At 41.3% G+C, this 17,793-nt stretch overlaps 1 protein-coding gene across 1 annotated transcript in view; it reads right to left on the bottom strand.

Moving 5' to 3' along the window:
* Positions 1-17,793, bottom strand: part of adamts18 (ADAM metallopeptidase with thrombospondin type 1 motif, 18) — an 80,343-nt gene that overhangs the window by 55,414 nt on the left and 7,136 nt on the right. The window contains exons 4-7 of the mRNA XM_049592795.1: positions 4,425-4,707; positions 2,955-3,169; positions 1,832-1,915; positions 1,571-1,730 (exon numbers count right to left, since the gene is read on the bottom strand). Of these exons, the coding sequence (XP_049448752.1) occupies positions 1,571-1,730; positions 1,832-1,915; positions 2,955-3,169; positions 4,425-4,707 (742 nt within the window). The remainder of the gene's footprint in view (positions 1-1,570; positions 1,731-1,831; positions 1,916-2,954; positions 3,170-4,424; positions 4,708-17,793) is intronic.

Genomic DNA, 17,793 nt, shown 5'->3' on the forward strand with positions numbered 1-17,793 from the left:
AATACGGAAGTTACATAAATTTAATAAATAATTCAGAATGTGAGTCACCTTTCACCTTTTTTACCCATGCAGTGAATGAGATAAAGTGCTGTCCTGAGATTACTAACAATTAGTGGTGTGAAAGCAATATGATTATGATATTAGTCAAGCTTAGTTGGCTACGTTGATGTTGTTCCAGCTGCCTTTTGTACCTACAGGCCTCAAGATGTATAGGTACACTGAAAAAAACTCACCCTAAAGTGCATCACTGGTCACTTCATTTGTTACACTGTTGCAGATTTTTCACCTTGCTTATTCAGACCCAGGTGTTTTGCACATTTGTTGTTTTTCACACAGATTTCTCATATAAAATTATGACAGATGATAGACTACCTTAGAGACCAAGCGCAACATGTCACTGAAAACCATGCACACCAGAGGGTAAAACAATAGGCGACAGGATTTGCAACCAGGGCATGACACACTAACTAAATGCCTGTAACTAGCTACAAACGTTAGATTTCAGCATGTTAGAGGATTATTTTAGCATCCATCTACCAAAGAGGAAAAGGTATATTAACAAAGTTGAAAAACAAAATTGTCTATCGCAGTGTCCCTCCTCCTTACCTTGCTTATCTTCTATCTTACAGAAATTAGCATGTAAATGCAGGTTTTTTAAACACAGGAAAATCTGCTGAAACGAGCCACTGATCTGTCATGTTCAGCATCATAACGATGCTCAAAAACAAGTTAGTAAACAGTAGAAAGCAGCATGGAGGCTAGTGAAAATGTTCGGGTGGTTACCTCTTTTTTTTATATCGGTCACTTATTTGGTCTCTCCTTAAAACTCAGTGCCAACTAATCTCACATCCGCATCCATATATGTCTTCTTAAAGGCTCAGTTCTAGGTTCAGAAGTTCGTAAAAACTTAGTTCTGTATTCTTTAAGCTTTTAGGCATTTTTCTGTTGTTTGCTATAGGAGACAGAACTGAAAAGGAGGCACTTTCATGCAATACAAAGTCACTGGAGAGTGATGAACTGTTTTCCCCTTCAGTGCTGCCGAGATGTAATTGTACTGTGTCCCTCTGGCAGGATACTTTTTGATAAGCTCCCTTCAAGTGACAGTTAATCAAGGTCATGTTTGCATTTCTGGCCAAGCAGCGTGTTTGCATGTTATACCCTCTCTGATGTTTCCTGTCTGCATCTACGCAGTCACAATCCAAGAAAGGCAAAATGCCAAAAAAGTCACACATGCCTGGCTTTAAGATATTGTAAAAACGCTCCAATAAAATGGAGCTTTCGGTCACAGTGGTACCATTCTTCACTTACAGTCTCTTCTGCTTGCACCTGTCAAACTTCCTTCACTCCTTCTTGTAATGTCTGCACCCACAGTATCACCTCTACACCTGTCTACATGCCAAAAATTACAACATTTATGTCATGCAGTGGATTCTTGGTTGTCACCACGGAAGACAGCTCGCACATCTCCTAAAACCTTCGTCATACTCCACACTATCAACTGCTGCTTTCCACTTGGTAAAAAAAAAAATAGGATGTTTGGCTTGTAAAGGGTAGCTGAGCACAGTCTCACCCAGGGTGTCACAGGGCTCATTCTTCCAGGAACAGATGTCCAGTCCGGTGAGGAGAACCGCGTGGTCATGCCGTTTACCACCTTTCCCCACCAGACCTGACTGCCACTGACAGAAACTGTTGAGGGACTGGTCAGCATGGTGATTGATGGTCAAGCCCAACTGGGAATGAAGGGGAAAAATTACAGATACAGAGCTACCAGTCACCAGTGCCCAGTGCAAAACAATACAAATTTGCAGAACTATAGTCTGAATCCACTCACTGGGTCCTGTTCCAGTAGCAACAAGCTAACCACCACTATGTTGATGTCTGTCCCAATGGTGCCATCTTTGAAAAGACTGGAAACCTGTAAAGAGTAGGAAACAGTTTAAGCAGAAATATCCCACATGTCAAATCTAATAGCTATGGTTTTCTGATTGCACTGATTTTATGTGGAGAAATACAATGTAATGTTCTTATCCGGGCTAGCTTACAGATAGAAAAGCAGAAGAGACTCCACTTCCTAGATTATGAACATTTCTTGCACCCAAAAATATGGACGGTAAAGGTCATACTCTTTAAGCTCATATGCTGAAAACACACCAAGCAGTGGTGAAGTGCGGCCTGCAGCAAGCTGCCATGCAAGGTCTATGGAAAGCTGCAGGGGCCACTCTGAGCCACAGCTGTTACACTCTGCTAAATTAAAAGTTGGGGATAGTTAAACTTTTAGCTACAGATAGTGGCCAGAGAATACACACAACCAATCACTTAACAAAGTCCTGTGACTCCTGTGGCCTGTTGACCTATGTTACAAAGAATTTCTTCCCACCTGAAACACATTTACACGCCTCTCAGCCACAGAAGAATGTTATTATTGCAGCGAACGACACTTTGACACTGCTTCGTGTGTTTTCAGCGTTACATCAGTTTTGATGACAGAAAGAAGACATTAGTGGGCTACTTTGTACTGGAAACAGTGTTAACAGTAAAGAAGTGAATACTGCAACTGTCCTTGGAAAGTTACCAAAGCACTGTACAGCGAAGGGAAAAATGCTGTTGGGCTTGCCGATCAATGTTTCTTTGTCCATTTTCACATGCCTTTTCAACTTGAAAAAACTTGAAACAGACTTGTAGCTTACTAACCTTCCCTCCAAATTTTGACATCAAATTTATTAAGAATATTAATTTAGACAAAACTTCTGCTTAATCAGTTTTAGCATTTAGGTAGCCTGTGTAACTTCTGCTGACTCACCATTTGCCACTTTGGCATAAAGTGCCAGTGGTTGTACCGTTCTATTGACTCTCCTACGTTACATAAATGAACAATAAGAGCAATAGAGCAGTACAACAGATTTATGTTACATGCTATTTCCTCCTCTCTTTCCCCTCCCTTCTCCCACCCTCACCATATTCATGACGGTGAGGACATAGGTGGTGACGTTGTCCCTGCCATGTTTCTCCAGCATCTTCCTGTCTGCCACCACCAGGGTCTCCACATTCAGGCCCCCCACCCTGTTGGAGTTAATGGGCGATCTCTTTGCCCTTCCTGGCCCGTCTGCCTCAGGTATCGCAAACTCATCGGGCATGATGAAACGCTCCTCAGCGGGAGGCTTGGGAGCGTCTAGGAGGGTAAAAAGGGAAGGACGGAAGGGAGGAGAGACAGAGGGAGGGAGAACGATACAGACAGAGCAAGAGAGAGAGAGAGAGAACTTGGCAGTGAGGGTCAAATGACTGAACTGTCTTTTTCCTGGCTCGTGCCAGGTGATAAGAGTACAGGCTCTGGTGTTGAAAGGACAGGAAATTCACTCCCCACGCTGCTTCCTACCTCTCACCACTAGAAGGGTAGATAAAACTGTGAACCAGCCTGAGGGTTCAGTAGCCTTAGGCTGAATACAATGGACACAGTGCACTCAAAAACATTTAATACAGACATTAATCTTCATAATGAATGCAGACATATCTAGAGACTGCAGTGGTTTAGGGTTAACCACTCTATAAAATATTAAATTAACATTTCATGTTATGGAGTGCTGATAATATGCAATAATGCTGTGACAATGCTTTATGTTACAGAGTCCTCAGGCTAATATGTAGTGTGTCATAATGGGCAAACTGCTTTTCTTTACCCTGGCACAACAGAATCTAAATAGAATCGTCCTTTTTTGGTATATGGACGGCCAAATAAAGTTTATACTGAGACAAGAAAGTCAATAACAAGTCAAAAACTACAGCCTTTGGTTTCAATGTAAACCAGTAAGATCCTACACTGTATGCTACTGTATACTATTGTTCAGTAAACAGTTGCATCCTGAGCACCAGGGTGAACTCCCTTCAGTCCCTCCTATATTCCTATATGATTATTACCTTTATATTAGGTTGTTGCTTTGATAGATTACATCATAAATTCATAATAGCAAAGGAACATGGAGCTACCAGCACCTCAGGGAACTCTCTTCAGTTCTCCTCACACTATAATGCATTTTTAAAATAAAATCATAATGTTGTATTTGCATACTTAAGAGTTAATAGTGCTGTGAATAATTATCTGAATTATGCATGTTGCGGTCGCATGCATGTTTACCACGTGTTAATTCATGGTGTGCACTTCAGGGAAACCTCTGTAAACTCTTTAATGTTTGTGGTGTTTTAAAGGACATGATAAAATAGCAAATGAGTGTTGTGGCTAAAAATGCTGGTCTGTCTGATTTACATCCTACACAGCAGTCATGTCTGCAGACCTAAGACTTGTTGGTATGTATAATATGGCTGAAGAGTGCATGAACTGACAACTCAATAAACCATTACATCACTTCCTCAACATAAATACACACTTATTAGATGGTGAAATAAAAGGAATATTAGGTTCCCTTACATACATTGCTTGCGGCGTCCGCAGAAGTGTTGCCTCTGCAGCTTTCCATGCTGGTAGTCATGGTGATGCTGCTGCTGCTGGTGATGGTGGAGGTACGGGTTGTCAGGTGTGGAAGAAGCAGTGTTCTCTGGGCTGCTCGATCTTCTGTGGACGATGTGTTCTGCTGAGCGTTTGTAGACTACATGCGGATGGTGACCCTCAGGGGCGCTGTAGTTGTGTTGCTGAGCCAGGTGTTGGGGTAGCGGGGCAATCAGATACTCCTCCTGAGACACACGGATCAGACCTGACTGGAAGACACACACAGAAAATACATGGACAATGAGTGAAAACCACAGATTACCCACAAAACCAGGTTAAAAAATTTACAACACACCAGTGGATAACTATGTATCATATATGTTTTATAAATCTCATGCAGTGCGCCTCACATACTGTGCAGAAACTACTTCTGCAATGGTATTTGAAAGCACAGTTGTCCAGTCTCCATCTGGCTTTAACAGAGCTACAGTGTACTGTAGCTGAAGCAGCTGTTGAATGAAGCCAACAATCATTCCAACTCTAAACAGAGACCTAACACACATTTCACTTCCAAACCCACCCAAATCAGCCCTATCTACACTTACCACCTACCCTAACATTAGGCAGATGTGCATAGTGTGACAGTATACAGCTGTTGAAAGGAGATGATGTCTTATTTGGTTGGAAGACAGAATAGCGTGAAATTACTGAGCTGAGCTTTGTTTTTAATTGATTTTAACATCATCTAAAATGTGTCCAACCAGAGACAGATAAGTCCAGGTCAGGGCATTACCTCAAAACATAATTAACTCAAAGCAGACTACACTGCAGGACTTGTTGTTTTTTTATCATCAATTACAACATTGTTGTAGAAGTTCCTGGCTTTGTTCTTCAAAATAAAGTTTATTTTGTAATTGTTCTTTTTCAATATTTCATTCAATTTTGAAAATCAAATAGGGAAGAGAATTGGTTTGGACGTAATGTTTGGTCCTACAAATGCTTATCTGAGTTCTAACTCTAAATGAAAGAACAAAGATTTTTTCTCATTCATCTACTCCTTGACACTTATATGTCACTTTGAAAAAGTCAACTAATGTTCCACTGGTCGCACATATGGCTACTAGAGCTGCAGTGGCTAATCAATTAACCCTTTGAAGCCTGGAGCGACATTACTTTTCTTGTGCTGCTTTCAGATGCCTTTCGCAAGTATTTGAACCCTTGAACCCTGAGCAAGGTGCAATTTCTTTAGAAAAAAAACATAGGAAAAAAGCCAATGAGCAACTTGATTAAAAAAATGTCCCACAAAAACTATATTTATAATAATAATAATAATAATTATTATTATTATTATTATTATCACATTTTTAAAATTCCAGCTCAGAATTATTATAATTTATAATGCACTTTTTTTTCCATTTCCTTGTTTGTTTGTTTTAAAAAAATTTTTTTTTACCTAATTTTCTCTTTTTACTAATTTCTTGCAAATTTTTTGGGTACTTTCTCCTCTCGTCAATTGCCTTCTTCCCATGTTTTTGAAAGAAATCAAGTCAATTTTACCAGGTGATACAGGGTTAGTCACTTACACTAGATGTCAGCTACTCAATTTATCACCAAGTAATCTGATAATTGATCAATCAGTTTAAGTAATTCTTAAAGAAAAAAGTAAAAATTCTCAGATTTCAGCTTCTTAAATGTGAATATTTTCTGGTTTCTTGTAGAACGTAATACTTTTGAACTGTGAACCACTGAGAACTGAGAAGCACTGATAGATATTTTTCACCATAATAATCAACAGTTTAATGGACAATGGATATAATTATTAGTTGCAGCTGTAATTGACTACCTTTTGTTTTGAGATGGTTTTTCTTGTCATATTAACATTCAACATTTGACTTCACTGCTGCAGAAAAAGGGCAAAATTTGCATAGCTCCCGCCTTTCTTTACATATTTTGTCCACAGAAGAAGTACAAAGCAAATTAACATGTCCAGCTTACTACCATATTGTCACAGCAGCAGACTGTGTTTTGGGTCTTTGTTTTAGTGGAGTTGCCTGAGCTGCCCTCTGAACTGAGACACTGAGCTACTGAACCTTAAACATTCCGTCTGACCATGGAATTCTACCTAATTCACTCCACCACCCACCAAATGCACACAAAATAGCTGTGCAATCAATCAGACACACACACACATCCATAGAAGCAGACGCTCACTGAGTTTATCAAAAACACATATGTGCACCCATTGACCCAATGACCTCTGACCTTTTTGTGTACATGTGTGTGTCATATACTTCCCCACAAACCTACTGAGGTGTGTGTGTGTGTGTGTGTGTGTGTGTGTGTGTGTGTGTGTGTGTGTGTGTGTGTGTGTGTGACAGGGCCCTGCTCCTGTTGAGCTGACCCCATTCCCCCCAGAGTATAGCAGGTGGCAAAATAAACACAGGCAAGACAAAAGGGAAGCCATGGCGAGGCTCTTGTTGTCAAAACAGTGCCTGGATACATGGCAGGCTGCCATCATCAGCCCCATCCGTCCCTCCAACCATCCATCCATCCCTCTGTCCTTCCATCCATCCATCCTTCTAACCATCCAGCTGCCAGCACATCTTTCATCTGTTCATAAATCATCCTCTCCATCCATCAATCTTCCATGGTTCCTTTTACAGGAAGTTAACTGTCAAACTTCATTATTTTGACTACATGTAAGGTCCACATGGTCCAGTGGTTGAAAGTTTTGTTCTGCAGTGTCAATGGTTTGAACTCCAGCACATCAGTACCTGCCAAAACAACCTTGAGCTAGATACTTCACAGCTACCTGCTCCCCCGGCATCGCAATGAAAGGCTCCACCTGCGAGCACAAGGTTGGAAAGAAAATGTACCCCCTGGGCCATGAATAAAATATATCAAATCAAAGACTTGAATTAAGAAAGAGAAGGTCTTTGGCAAAAATGACTGCCGCTTCCCAAAATAGATTGGAATTCAAAACAGAGCTCGAGGAGGTCAAAGGAGGTGTCTCCCATCAGCACACACTGCTGTCGCCTCTCATTTACCCATCTTTTCATCTGTCTTTCTGTCTGGCATTTACAACGGACCTGACCTGTAAAAATATACACCTCATCAAATATTCCTCTTTCAAAGATGAAACACTTTTAATTTTTGATTTTTTTGACAGCTCCTTCTGTCAAACATTATCAGTGTTATCATCCCGCAACACTGAGAGATAATTTCATAATTTTTGCTCCCCTCAACCAACAGCTTTAGAAAATTAGACTGAGCTTATTAATATGACATGAAAATAAGAGTTTTACACCTAAATATAAGATTACATTGTACAGTAAAAACCGCTTTAGTGATCAAGGTTACGGGGATCAACTGCTTATATGGATCCAAATGTTTGGGACAAAGTCATTCCTATAGAAATGCTGTTTCAATAGTTCGATTACAGTAATCAAGTAGTCTGCTAAAAGTTTAATATTGGGCTTTGTCATACATGACAACACATTAAAAAAGATTTAAAACTATCCCAAGTCTATTTATTTCTAACTTTACTCCCATGATACTTTGCCTCAAAGTAACCTTGTAGCTGGCTATGTGACACTAATGTTGTGTGCACACTGAAATCATGACAGGGAAAAAAAGAAATAAATTTTCTCTTAATAAAAACACTTAATCATCTCAAAGCTTTTAACTGTTAGTCGTGGCTGCTAGTAATGCAGACAGAAAATGAATGCACATAATCATGTGGCCTGATAATGCCCAATCACCTAATGAAACAGCTATACTGTATTTTAACATAGTCGATAAAACTCGCACATTGCAATGCTGCCTGTTTCATTACTTTATATTCATATAGTAGATACACAGTTATCTATTTGGTGTAATCTACCAGCGAAATAGAAAAAAATATATAATAATCATACGCTTAGATTTATTAATTCGACCCAGACAAGTGTGATTACTTGAAGTGGTTTCCACTATTCATCTTTTTGCAGTGCATATTAGGGTTGGGCCAGTGGAAACATTTTGAAACCAGTTTGATATTAAGCCAAATATCGGACCAGTGTACCAAATTTTAGCACTAGGTGTCGTCCTTGACTCAGCAGCTGCACATGAAAGAAACATAATGAGACTCATGTTTGTTACTACCTCAGCTGCCGGCTTAAAGGCAGAACAGCAGTGCCCCCCAACTGTACGTTTATACAAACAGGCAAGGCAGAATAATGGCACACTTTCCCGAGAGAGAGAGATAAGATGAGAGAGCCCTTTTGTCTCGTTTCGTCTCCCCAAAAAACACATAAACTTTCTAGTAAACAAACATATTGTGCTTCCCCCCACCCACTTTTACTGAAATTTGATCTCCCTCATGTTGCTGGTGCTTGGCTCGGCAGTAAATTGCACACAGCCTGTCAGACACTGTGTTATTCTGATTATAAACAAATATAATACTACATTAATCATGTTGTCATATTGCTTATTACTATTGCAATACAAGTTGGAGTTAGCACCGTGACGCTAGCCCTTTTTAAATATGAATTGTGCAAATTTGCAGGAAAGGCCAATCAGTCTTCTTTCAGCATTGGCAGTATAAAAACAAAATTGGGGAGTGCAGAAAAATGCCGCCTACCTACTTTTGTTCATACAGAATGCGCCTTTTTCGGGGCAATGGGGGGTGTGAGCAAGTAACAAAACGTGTAGCTCAGAGTGCCACGTTAACAGTGACGTTTTCCGAGGGAAGCTGCGGCTGGTCAGTCCTTCGGCAATTCTCTCGTAACTTGGCCCGTCAGGTGTGCAATTCCTTGTCTCCCCTGTTGCGCATCTTTACAGTGTCTGTCACGTTTACCTTTCCCTCTTGCTACCAGTACTAGCTGCTCATTCCTGCTATCAGCTGTTTCCTGTTTATCCACCGCCAGTGGGTTGCACGTGCAGCATCATCAACAGCTCTTCCCACAAGTCTTCAACAGCCCCTCCCGTGGCGGAAGGGCGCCTCGGTCTTTTTAAACTAAAAGGGTTCGGCCAATATGACTACCCTCCGAGGTGGAAAATTGGGCACCTCGGATCAACTCACCAATCCGGCTCTGTGTGTCTAAACACTCGCAGCTTGCCGGCAAAATGGTCCAACATTCGCCAAAAATCTGGCAGTGTAAAAGGGGCTACTGTCGACAGAGGTTGCTGATGTAGGCATAGTTAAGGACAGCACTACAAACAGTTGGTGTGGCTACCCAGAAGCAAGATGTCAGCAAGCCATTTAGCAACAAGAGTGCTTTGCTCAACCAGTGCTGCAGGGACTGTGGTGGTAGGAACAGAGTGAATCATCTTTTCCTCCTTGCCTTTCATTCCTGCTTTCTATCAATTCTCCTTCTTGCACTGTGATGGCGTTGGCATAGATTGCTGATGTTGGCTACTTTTTAATTTGCCATGACATGCCATAATGACAAATGACAGTTCAGCCGGTTTGCATGAAATCAATCCGGTCTAAGCTTGTACACCGGACCGGACCAGCAGAACTGGAAATCTACCAGACTCTGATACGCCTAATTCTAGCTCATCCAAATCATCATCATACAAAGGTGATGTCATTAGTGAGTAATGCCCAACCTGCCTGGAAACTGCATTCCAACAATAACACGATAAAAGGCCCAACTGTCTGAAGTTACTTCATTAACCTACAACTCACATCCATAACACTCTCTCTTTCTGTATCTCTCCTTTGCTGTATCACATCGGCCAGCTCTACACTTTCTTTTCCAGCAGTTAGCAGATGGAAGTGTCTGTGATGATAATGACAGGAAATTTATTCCATCTGTAGGGATGGTAATAATGGTGCCGTGTGTGTATGTGTGGATTCAATTTTCTCTTGTCAGCATGTGCTTTGTGTTTTCATGAATATCGAGGACAGAACAACTAATACAACATAACAGTTACCTGCCTTTTAGACCCAGCAAAGTAAAACATCACCTACTGCAGCCCTACACAGAACTTCATCAGTGGACCTACACCACATGCCTGTGTCAAACTCAATGCTCAGGTGCTGGCCTATTCGTTTAATGATGTGCAATAAAAAAGACAGATGAGCTGTATAGAGTTTCACAGAGTTTAAGAGCCCTCCACACACCAGAGAAAGGCCAGCTGTAGCACTGATAAAGCAGACCTCTAGTTATCTCCGTACATTAACACTTGTAAGACTTGGCTAGATTAAAGGGATGAGCTATCTCTGCTAAACACCACTTAACTTTTCTCCCACGTTCACATGCAGACTCAAATATTTCTGTGACTCTCACACAGATTCACACAGTCAGATTAGAGGTTGAACCAGGCCACCTCCAGTCAGCAATGACACTAGTTTCTACATAAGAAAAATGAGGGTTAAAAAAACTCCCTCAAGACTTTTATTTGGGTAAAGCCGATCCAAGACGCTTCAACAAACAGCTCATTCTCTTTGGCAACATAACGGTGTATGTCAGGGGAGACAGCATCTTTAGCTTGTCTCTGTGTAATGTAGTCTCTTTTAAGGTTTCCTACCATGATATTATAAGGCAAATGAGTAAGTGCTTACATGCTGTTAAAGACTAGTGCCGAGCGGCGAGAAGCCCCAAGCCGGTGATTACCAAGCTCTAAAGCACATCTGCTCTCCAGCTCAGCAGTGAGTCACGTGAACAGTGTGTGGTGAGGGGGAAAAAATCATACAGGAGCAGAGAGGGCCCCTCAGGCATCAAACTTATTCAATAGAATCACAATCTGAGTAATTACAGTTTGCTCAAGAGAATTATGTGTCTTTAAAATGGGTTAAGAACCGGGTAGAAAAGAGATGGTAATTTTGGATCTTGGATCAGAAGAAGGTGGCACAACAGACAAGAGCCAAGCAGCAATGACAGGGTTATGCCCTGTCATTGCATCTGTTAAGTTTCTCCTCCTTTAACTTCAAATGAGTGTATTTCAGAGCGCACAGTTGTGCTCATAGAAGTACAGCAGGATTGGTAAACTGTAGCCATTTGCAACCACTCCATTATTGGTAGTATGTCTCTAACCCTCGTCATTAACAACTGATTAGGATCACAATGTGTCAGTAGCCCGGGGTCTTGTTTTGGTTCACTAATTGCCTTTGAACAACCTACTGACACCCTATGAGCATGTCTGGGGAACAAAGCAGAGGTGGGCAGACACAAAGAGAGAAACTAATGGTGTTGGATGAGTCTTTTGTCATTTGGAGCCTTTGGGCACGGTCCCACTCACTATCCCATGAGGACACAGTAGGGAACAGGAGGACTACTCCCACACCAGCCCATACAAATGGAAATGTCCTCCTTCAAAGTGCTGTTAATTGCTCTTTAACTAGGTTACAGTGCAGCCCTAACCCTTTTACTGACTTAAAAATTCAGAGATGCTGTGATGCAAATGATGTAAAAGGGTAATTTATTGAACTTAACTCTGCTGGAATGCACATAAATGTGTTGTGATTTGTTTGGTTGAAATTTTTCCATTTTCCAGCATTAGCACATGGAGCTGGAAAGGTGGAGGTTGCAGAGATGGGAAGTTTGCTATTTCTACATATCTGCCTGCCACACCCTAACACCCAGAGGAGCTGAATGAACTGAAGGTTATAATGGATGCAAAAAGGAAAACACTGTTTCTATAATAGGTTGCCATATCCACTGGTGATAAAATACTATAGTATATTCAAGGGCATGAATTAATTCAGTCACAGATTACTTCTCATTTTTCACACAATTCCAGGGCTGAAAAAAGTAGTATTGATCCTTTTCAAGAACTTTTTTTTTTATACCTGTTTGAGACTGTAGACTGTATAAAACTAATGGACGTAGCCACCATGACATCACCCATTTGTTTGTGGACCCATGTTTAGAAGCCTCGAGTTCAGCATTTTGGCCATCACCATCTTGGATTATTCGGAGCCTTAAGTGAATGTATTAGGATGAATGGGTGGAGTTGTGGAGGAGAGAAGGGTGGCTATGACTCATAGACAGGGGAGACGCCTGTCAGAGGGCTGGTCACTCAAATGGCCACACCCTCCATTGTGTACAACTTTTAGTCAAAACAAAATTTAAATGTGTGAAAGTTTGCTCTAGAGACATTAACTGCTTGTTCTACAAGGTTACAAACTTTTACGTCTCCTGTAAAGTTGGGCATTTTTACATGGGGGCTCTGCAGGGATTGACTCGCCTTTGGAGTCGGCCTCTAGTGGCCATTCAAGGAGCTGTACCATGCGTGTCACCATGTGTTATCCTTCCTGGCTCCAACCTGGAGCAATACAGGTCTGATAGCTCCGCTGGGGTATAAAAAAGGTGATAACTACAGTTTTCCAGTGAAAAAACAAAACAAAAACTATGAAGCCCACCAAAACCCATATTGCTCTGAACATGAACAGCCCCTGCATATACCAAAAGAGTGTCCTGTCATTAAGGCAACAGAGGGTGAAAGACTGAGTTATATTCTAAGGAGATAGTTGAGGGAGCTAAAAACAAACTGCTCGGTGATATTTCAAATTTATATCTATGTATTTATTTGTTACATTTTGTTTTACAAAGTTAGGAAGGCAATGTTTAAGTCAAGCCACATGTGGCCTTACACATAAAAGAATCATCCCAGTGTCTTTCACACAATGTTATCAATTAAACACTTGTATCAGATTGGTGCTCTGTAACTGCCGATGCCCAAAGCTGAGGTATCTGTTTCGGCATTTTGGACTGAAAAGTCAGATTAGTGCATCTCTAATTATGAGTATAAGACCACGGTTGAAAGACACCAGAATTTGTCTTTGAGCTAGCTGTGTTCTTCTTCAAAAGTACTGTTCATATAGGACGATGGAGGTGAAAAGCCCCTTTCAGAATGTCAGACAGAGGGGGGCTCGCGAGAGCTCCAAATCCACTGTTTTCTCCACATTCCACATTTCCCTACTTTGGCTACTCTTTATGGTTTCTTCTTACTGCACCATTCCCCTTAGTGTCTGCACTGATGGAGGCAATGTAATTTCCGAAAAGAAATGTGATGAGTTTGACCAAAACCTGGTTCAAGTTCTAAACAACAGATGCAAAAGAATGATAGATTCACTTAATTTCCACGCTTTCAAATAAAACTTTCACTGTTGCTATGTATCAAACACAAAGAAATATTTACTGTCCTGTAGTTTATTGACCTCTTGTACCTACGACTACTAATGTTTCATGATGACTGACATTTCCCTGCACCTGCAGAGCTAGACACTCGAAAAAACAACGTAAACTTTGCTTTTTACTCAATGTGGACAGGTCATCCAACCTCGTCTTGAGAGACCATACATCCATTTTCATTTCATTTGTCATCCAGTCCAAAGAAGTGCCACTTAACCCAGCCTCTAACTATCTTTACAAACAAAACTTGTCAAACAATATCAACAGATCCCAGAAGAGAGCATAGCCCATGTAGACAATTGTGGAAATGACACAACACATACTCTGAACTGAGCTGTCATCGCAGTCAGCAAAGACTAAATAAGAAAATACATTGATACTCTACATGAACTTGGCAGTACTTGTTTTTTTACCATAAGTCTGGGCTGTTTTACCACAGCACCAGTGAATATAGTGCATTGGCGACAATAGTGGGTCAGATTTGATGTATGGGCTCTGTTTGTGGAAGTTGCAGCATCCACTTGAGGACCTCAACACCAGCCATTAGTCTTGTGTGAGAAAGACCTTGCACAGACTAGAAAGGACACACAAGCACACACACACATATACAAGCAGGCACGCAGACATTCTGTTTTTTTTCTCTCCCTTTCACACACACAACATCCCACACCCATGCTGAGAGCCTGACCCCCCTCTCCTGCTGGCATCTAACAGTGGGCACTACATCACTGTCAGCATCCAGACCACCAGGGAACGGCTCCGGGCCACTCTCCTCTTGTAGCGCCAAGCTCTGAGCTCCTCTGTGGCCCAGCCCAGTCGCTGAATTATGGCCAAGCCAGAGAGGCATATTGTAGTAGGGAGACGTTCCAATTTGTTGGCCTTTACAGAAAACAGACAGGTACAAATGGCCTGACTGCTGGCTGGAAATCGGTCATTCAAGTGTCATTTTAACTCTACTAAAGCCTAAGGGATTTGGAGCACACTGACAAACACACACACATCATATGTTGTCTCGGTTCCCAGCCCTACGGATGAGTAATCATATATTGTCTCAGCTCCACAAGGAGTCTAATGGGATTACAACATCTACACATGTTAAATATTCAAACAGAACAAGTGAGTGTTTAAATGTATGCCTTTTGGCCAAACGGTTTCACTTTCCAGATGTAGTTTACGGACACTCTTTCAGATATTTGAATGTCATTTCAAAATCCCATACAGCAGTTTTGGAGTAGAACTGACTTTTAAATCATCAATTGTTCCTGTCATACATATTCAATTGTACAAAACAACCAAAGGACTTAAGAGGCTTTGATGCCAGCAACAGTTTTGCAAGACAGGATGTCACATTTTCCCAACAAGTAATGGAGCGCAAACTCTCATATATTCACATAGTGATGTGCTCTACAACCGCAAGCCCTGCAGAGGCCAGACTACATGCAGCATCATTAACGAGACCCCGGGAAAAGAGCAAACGCATTCTTCACGCCACAGGGAGCTATGTGCCTGGTAGAGACAGACAGAGGTCGTAGGTTGAGCTCCCCTCTTACAACGGTCACTGCTGGTTGCCACAACACGCGGCACCGTGTCAACGACAACCATCAGACAGGTTTGATCTGAGCTGCCTGAAAGATGAAGGGGAGAAAGGAGGAGGTGTGTACTGACACTTTCTCTAGTGTTTTTTCTCTCACACATGGGTGTGCAAACATACATTTGAGCTGTAAACTGTGATACCTGGGGGTTGCTGGGTCAATAGGCCGACACATCCAAGAAGTCTCCCGAGATTAACCATGGTTAATGGTTAAGTATGTTTAGTTTATAATGTTTTCTAAGAGTTTGCATTATTAGAAGCTCACCAGGACTAAAGCCACGTTACTACAGAAATGTAAACAGAGGCAACTGACAAGGAAAGGGAACCGAGACACTGTGATGCAAACTTCAAACATACACAGCGATAAAACTACTTGTAAACACACAATGTGATCACTCAATTAATTAATCAGACTGTATCGGACAGATCCTCATCTCATGATAAATTTAGTTTCTAAAAGATGGTCTAAACCAACAAGTTCTCCAACCCACACAACCACATAAATCATTTGTTACTACCCTCTAACACCTATGCCTCTTTTACACTGCCTCTTCATGGCAAGAATTCCATGCTGTTATGCCACCTAACTGTTCTGTATAAAAGGTACAATCATAGAATTGGTGAACAGAGTTGTCTCGCCTTTAAGCCAGTATCAGAGGTAGTAACAGCACTAAAACGCTGTCAGTATAAATTTGGACAGCTGGCAGGACAGAATCATGGGCGGCACAGGTGTGACTTTCAGATGACGTGTTATGCCTTCGACCCACTGTGGAAGATTTTAAAAGCAGCTGGAAGCAGTTAGATGGCTAACTCATAGAAGAAGAGCACTGGTCAAAAATGTCCACAAATTGGGAAGACAATGAGGGTCAGGGAGCCAACGCCTCTTTTGATTCCACTATGCCGGCATGCTGTCTAAAATCACACACTGGAGTGAAATGATGCTGCTGTTGGTTGGTTCTGTGTGAAAATGCAAAGGTGGGATGAAGAATGGACAGCGGCCCTATAGCGCAATCTCCATGTGAAAGGGGCCATAGTTGCTTAAAGTGCAACCCATAGGCCAATGGCAGCTGTCAGAAACATTTTGATTATTGTATTATACAATTGTATTATATATAGCATTATATTTACATTTAAACCATCTGTGATCCATTTCCACTTTGATTTTAATTATCTTCCATTTAATACACTACTTGACTACTGTGTCAAATTGTGCCCCATAAGTAACGTCTGTCAGGTTAGAAAGGACAACTTGTAGAAAGCTACTGGCTGCCTGGCAACTAATGGCTCCTTGCACGTGTTGCAGGAACAATGTGCGGTCATCAATGATAGTGCTATTAGCAATTTTAGTAGACGACTTGGTAGTTTGATGTGGAAGTGAGATGAAAAGGCCACCAGGGAAACTGATGTGTGGTTGAGGAGAAAAGGAAGTTTCAGGAAAAATGCATAGACTCTTACTTAGTCGCACCTCGGGGGACAGATTAAAGGTTCTTTTCTGCAAACAGATGAAGCTGAGTTTGATGTTGAACACCATTGTAAGACCAATCACAAATCCTACAACAAGTTCATGACGAGTGCAAAAAATGAGGTTAAACAGTTTCCACGAGATGTATCTGGATAAGAGCCAGTTTTCACAAATCTTGTGAGAATTAGTGAAGGTGTAACACAGGCAAGCTATGTGGTTGCTCATGAAATTGCTAAGTGTGGTTAGCCGTTCAGTGATGAAGAGTCTAGGATAACGTTGTAAAATGGTCACAGTTGCACCAAAACCACTTCATTAGGCTTAGGCAACAAAAGTACTTGGTGAGGTTTAGAAAAAGCATCCTAGTTTGGGTTAAAATAAGTAAATTTGTTATTAACATAATGTGATATATGACACATTAATTACATTGTTAAAATAACTCAAAAGTGACTTTTGGTTTCACACGGGACACAAACAATGGTAAAAGTCCTGTGTTTTTCTTATCCATGCACCTCAACTTCCTTCCTTGACAGATTTGATTTTTATTACATCACCTGGCTTCCTCACAACTTGATACCATCCACTATGCACACAGTGTATCAACCTAAGTACTTAGAGAACGCCACAGTAAGAGAAAAACTGATCCCTTTAACAGTACCTATTGGTCACTCTGAACCTCGGAGCTCAGTTTCCATAGAGTCTAACCTGTCTCTGACCTGACCTACAGGGGCTTGGGAAAGGTCACAGTAAAGGTCATGGTCAGCTCAGCCACAGCCCCAAAAGTCAGCCCAGCATGGGGTGTATCCAACACTCAAATGTTTCAGTAGTGAAGACATGTCATGTGAGTAATGGCCTAAGGTGTTATATTTAAAGCAGTAACACAGGGCAACTTTAAAAATGTTGCAGCAAGTGTATTTCTTAAAGCTCACAAAGTCCAACGCAAATAATGCAAATTGTATATGCAAATTATAAACATGACCACCATAAGATAATCACAGTATATATCACTCCAACACTGACACTGCCCATGCGTCTTAAATATGGCATAGCCATAGCATAGCCAACTGGGAGCAGGGAAAAAACAAATTCAGATGATTTCATCTGCAGGAAAAGATATTTCAGATGATGTTTAAGTGAGGCAATTTGGTGCTGGGCAGATATTGCTTCCAAAACGCCAATGGCC

Source organism: Epinephelus fuscoguttatus, linkage group LG2, assembly GCF_011397635.1.
Source record: "Epinephelus fuscoguttatus linkage group LG2, E.fuscoguttatus.final_Chr_v1".
In the NCBI taxonomy this organism is placed as follows: domain Eukaryota; kingdom Metazoa; phylum Chordata; class Actinopteri; order Perciformes; family Serranidae; genus Epinephelus; species Epinephelus fuscoguttatus.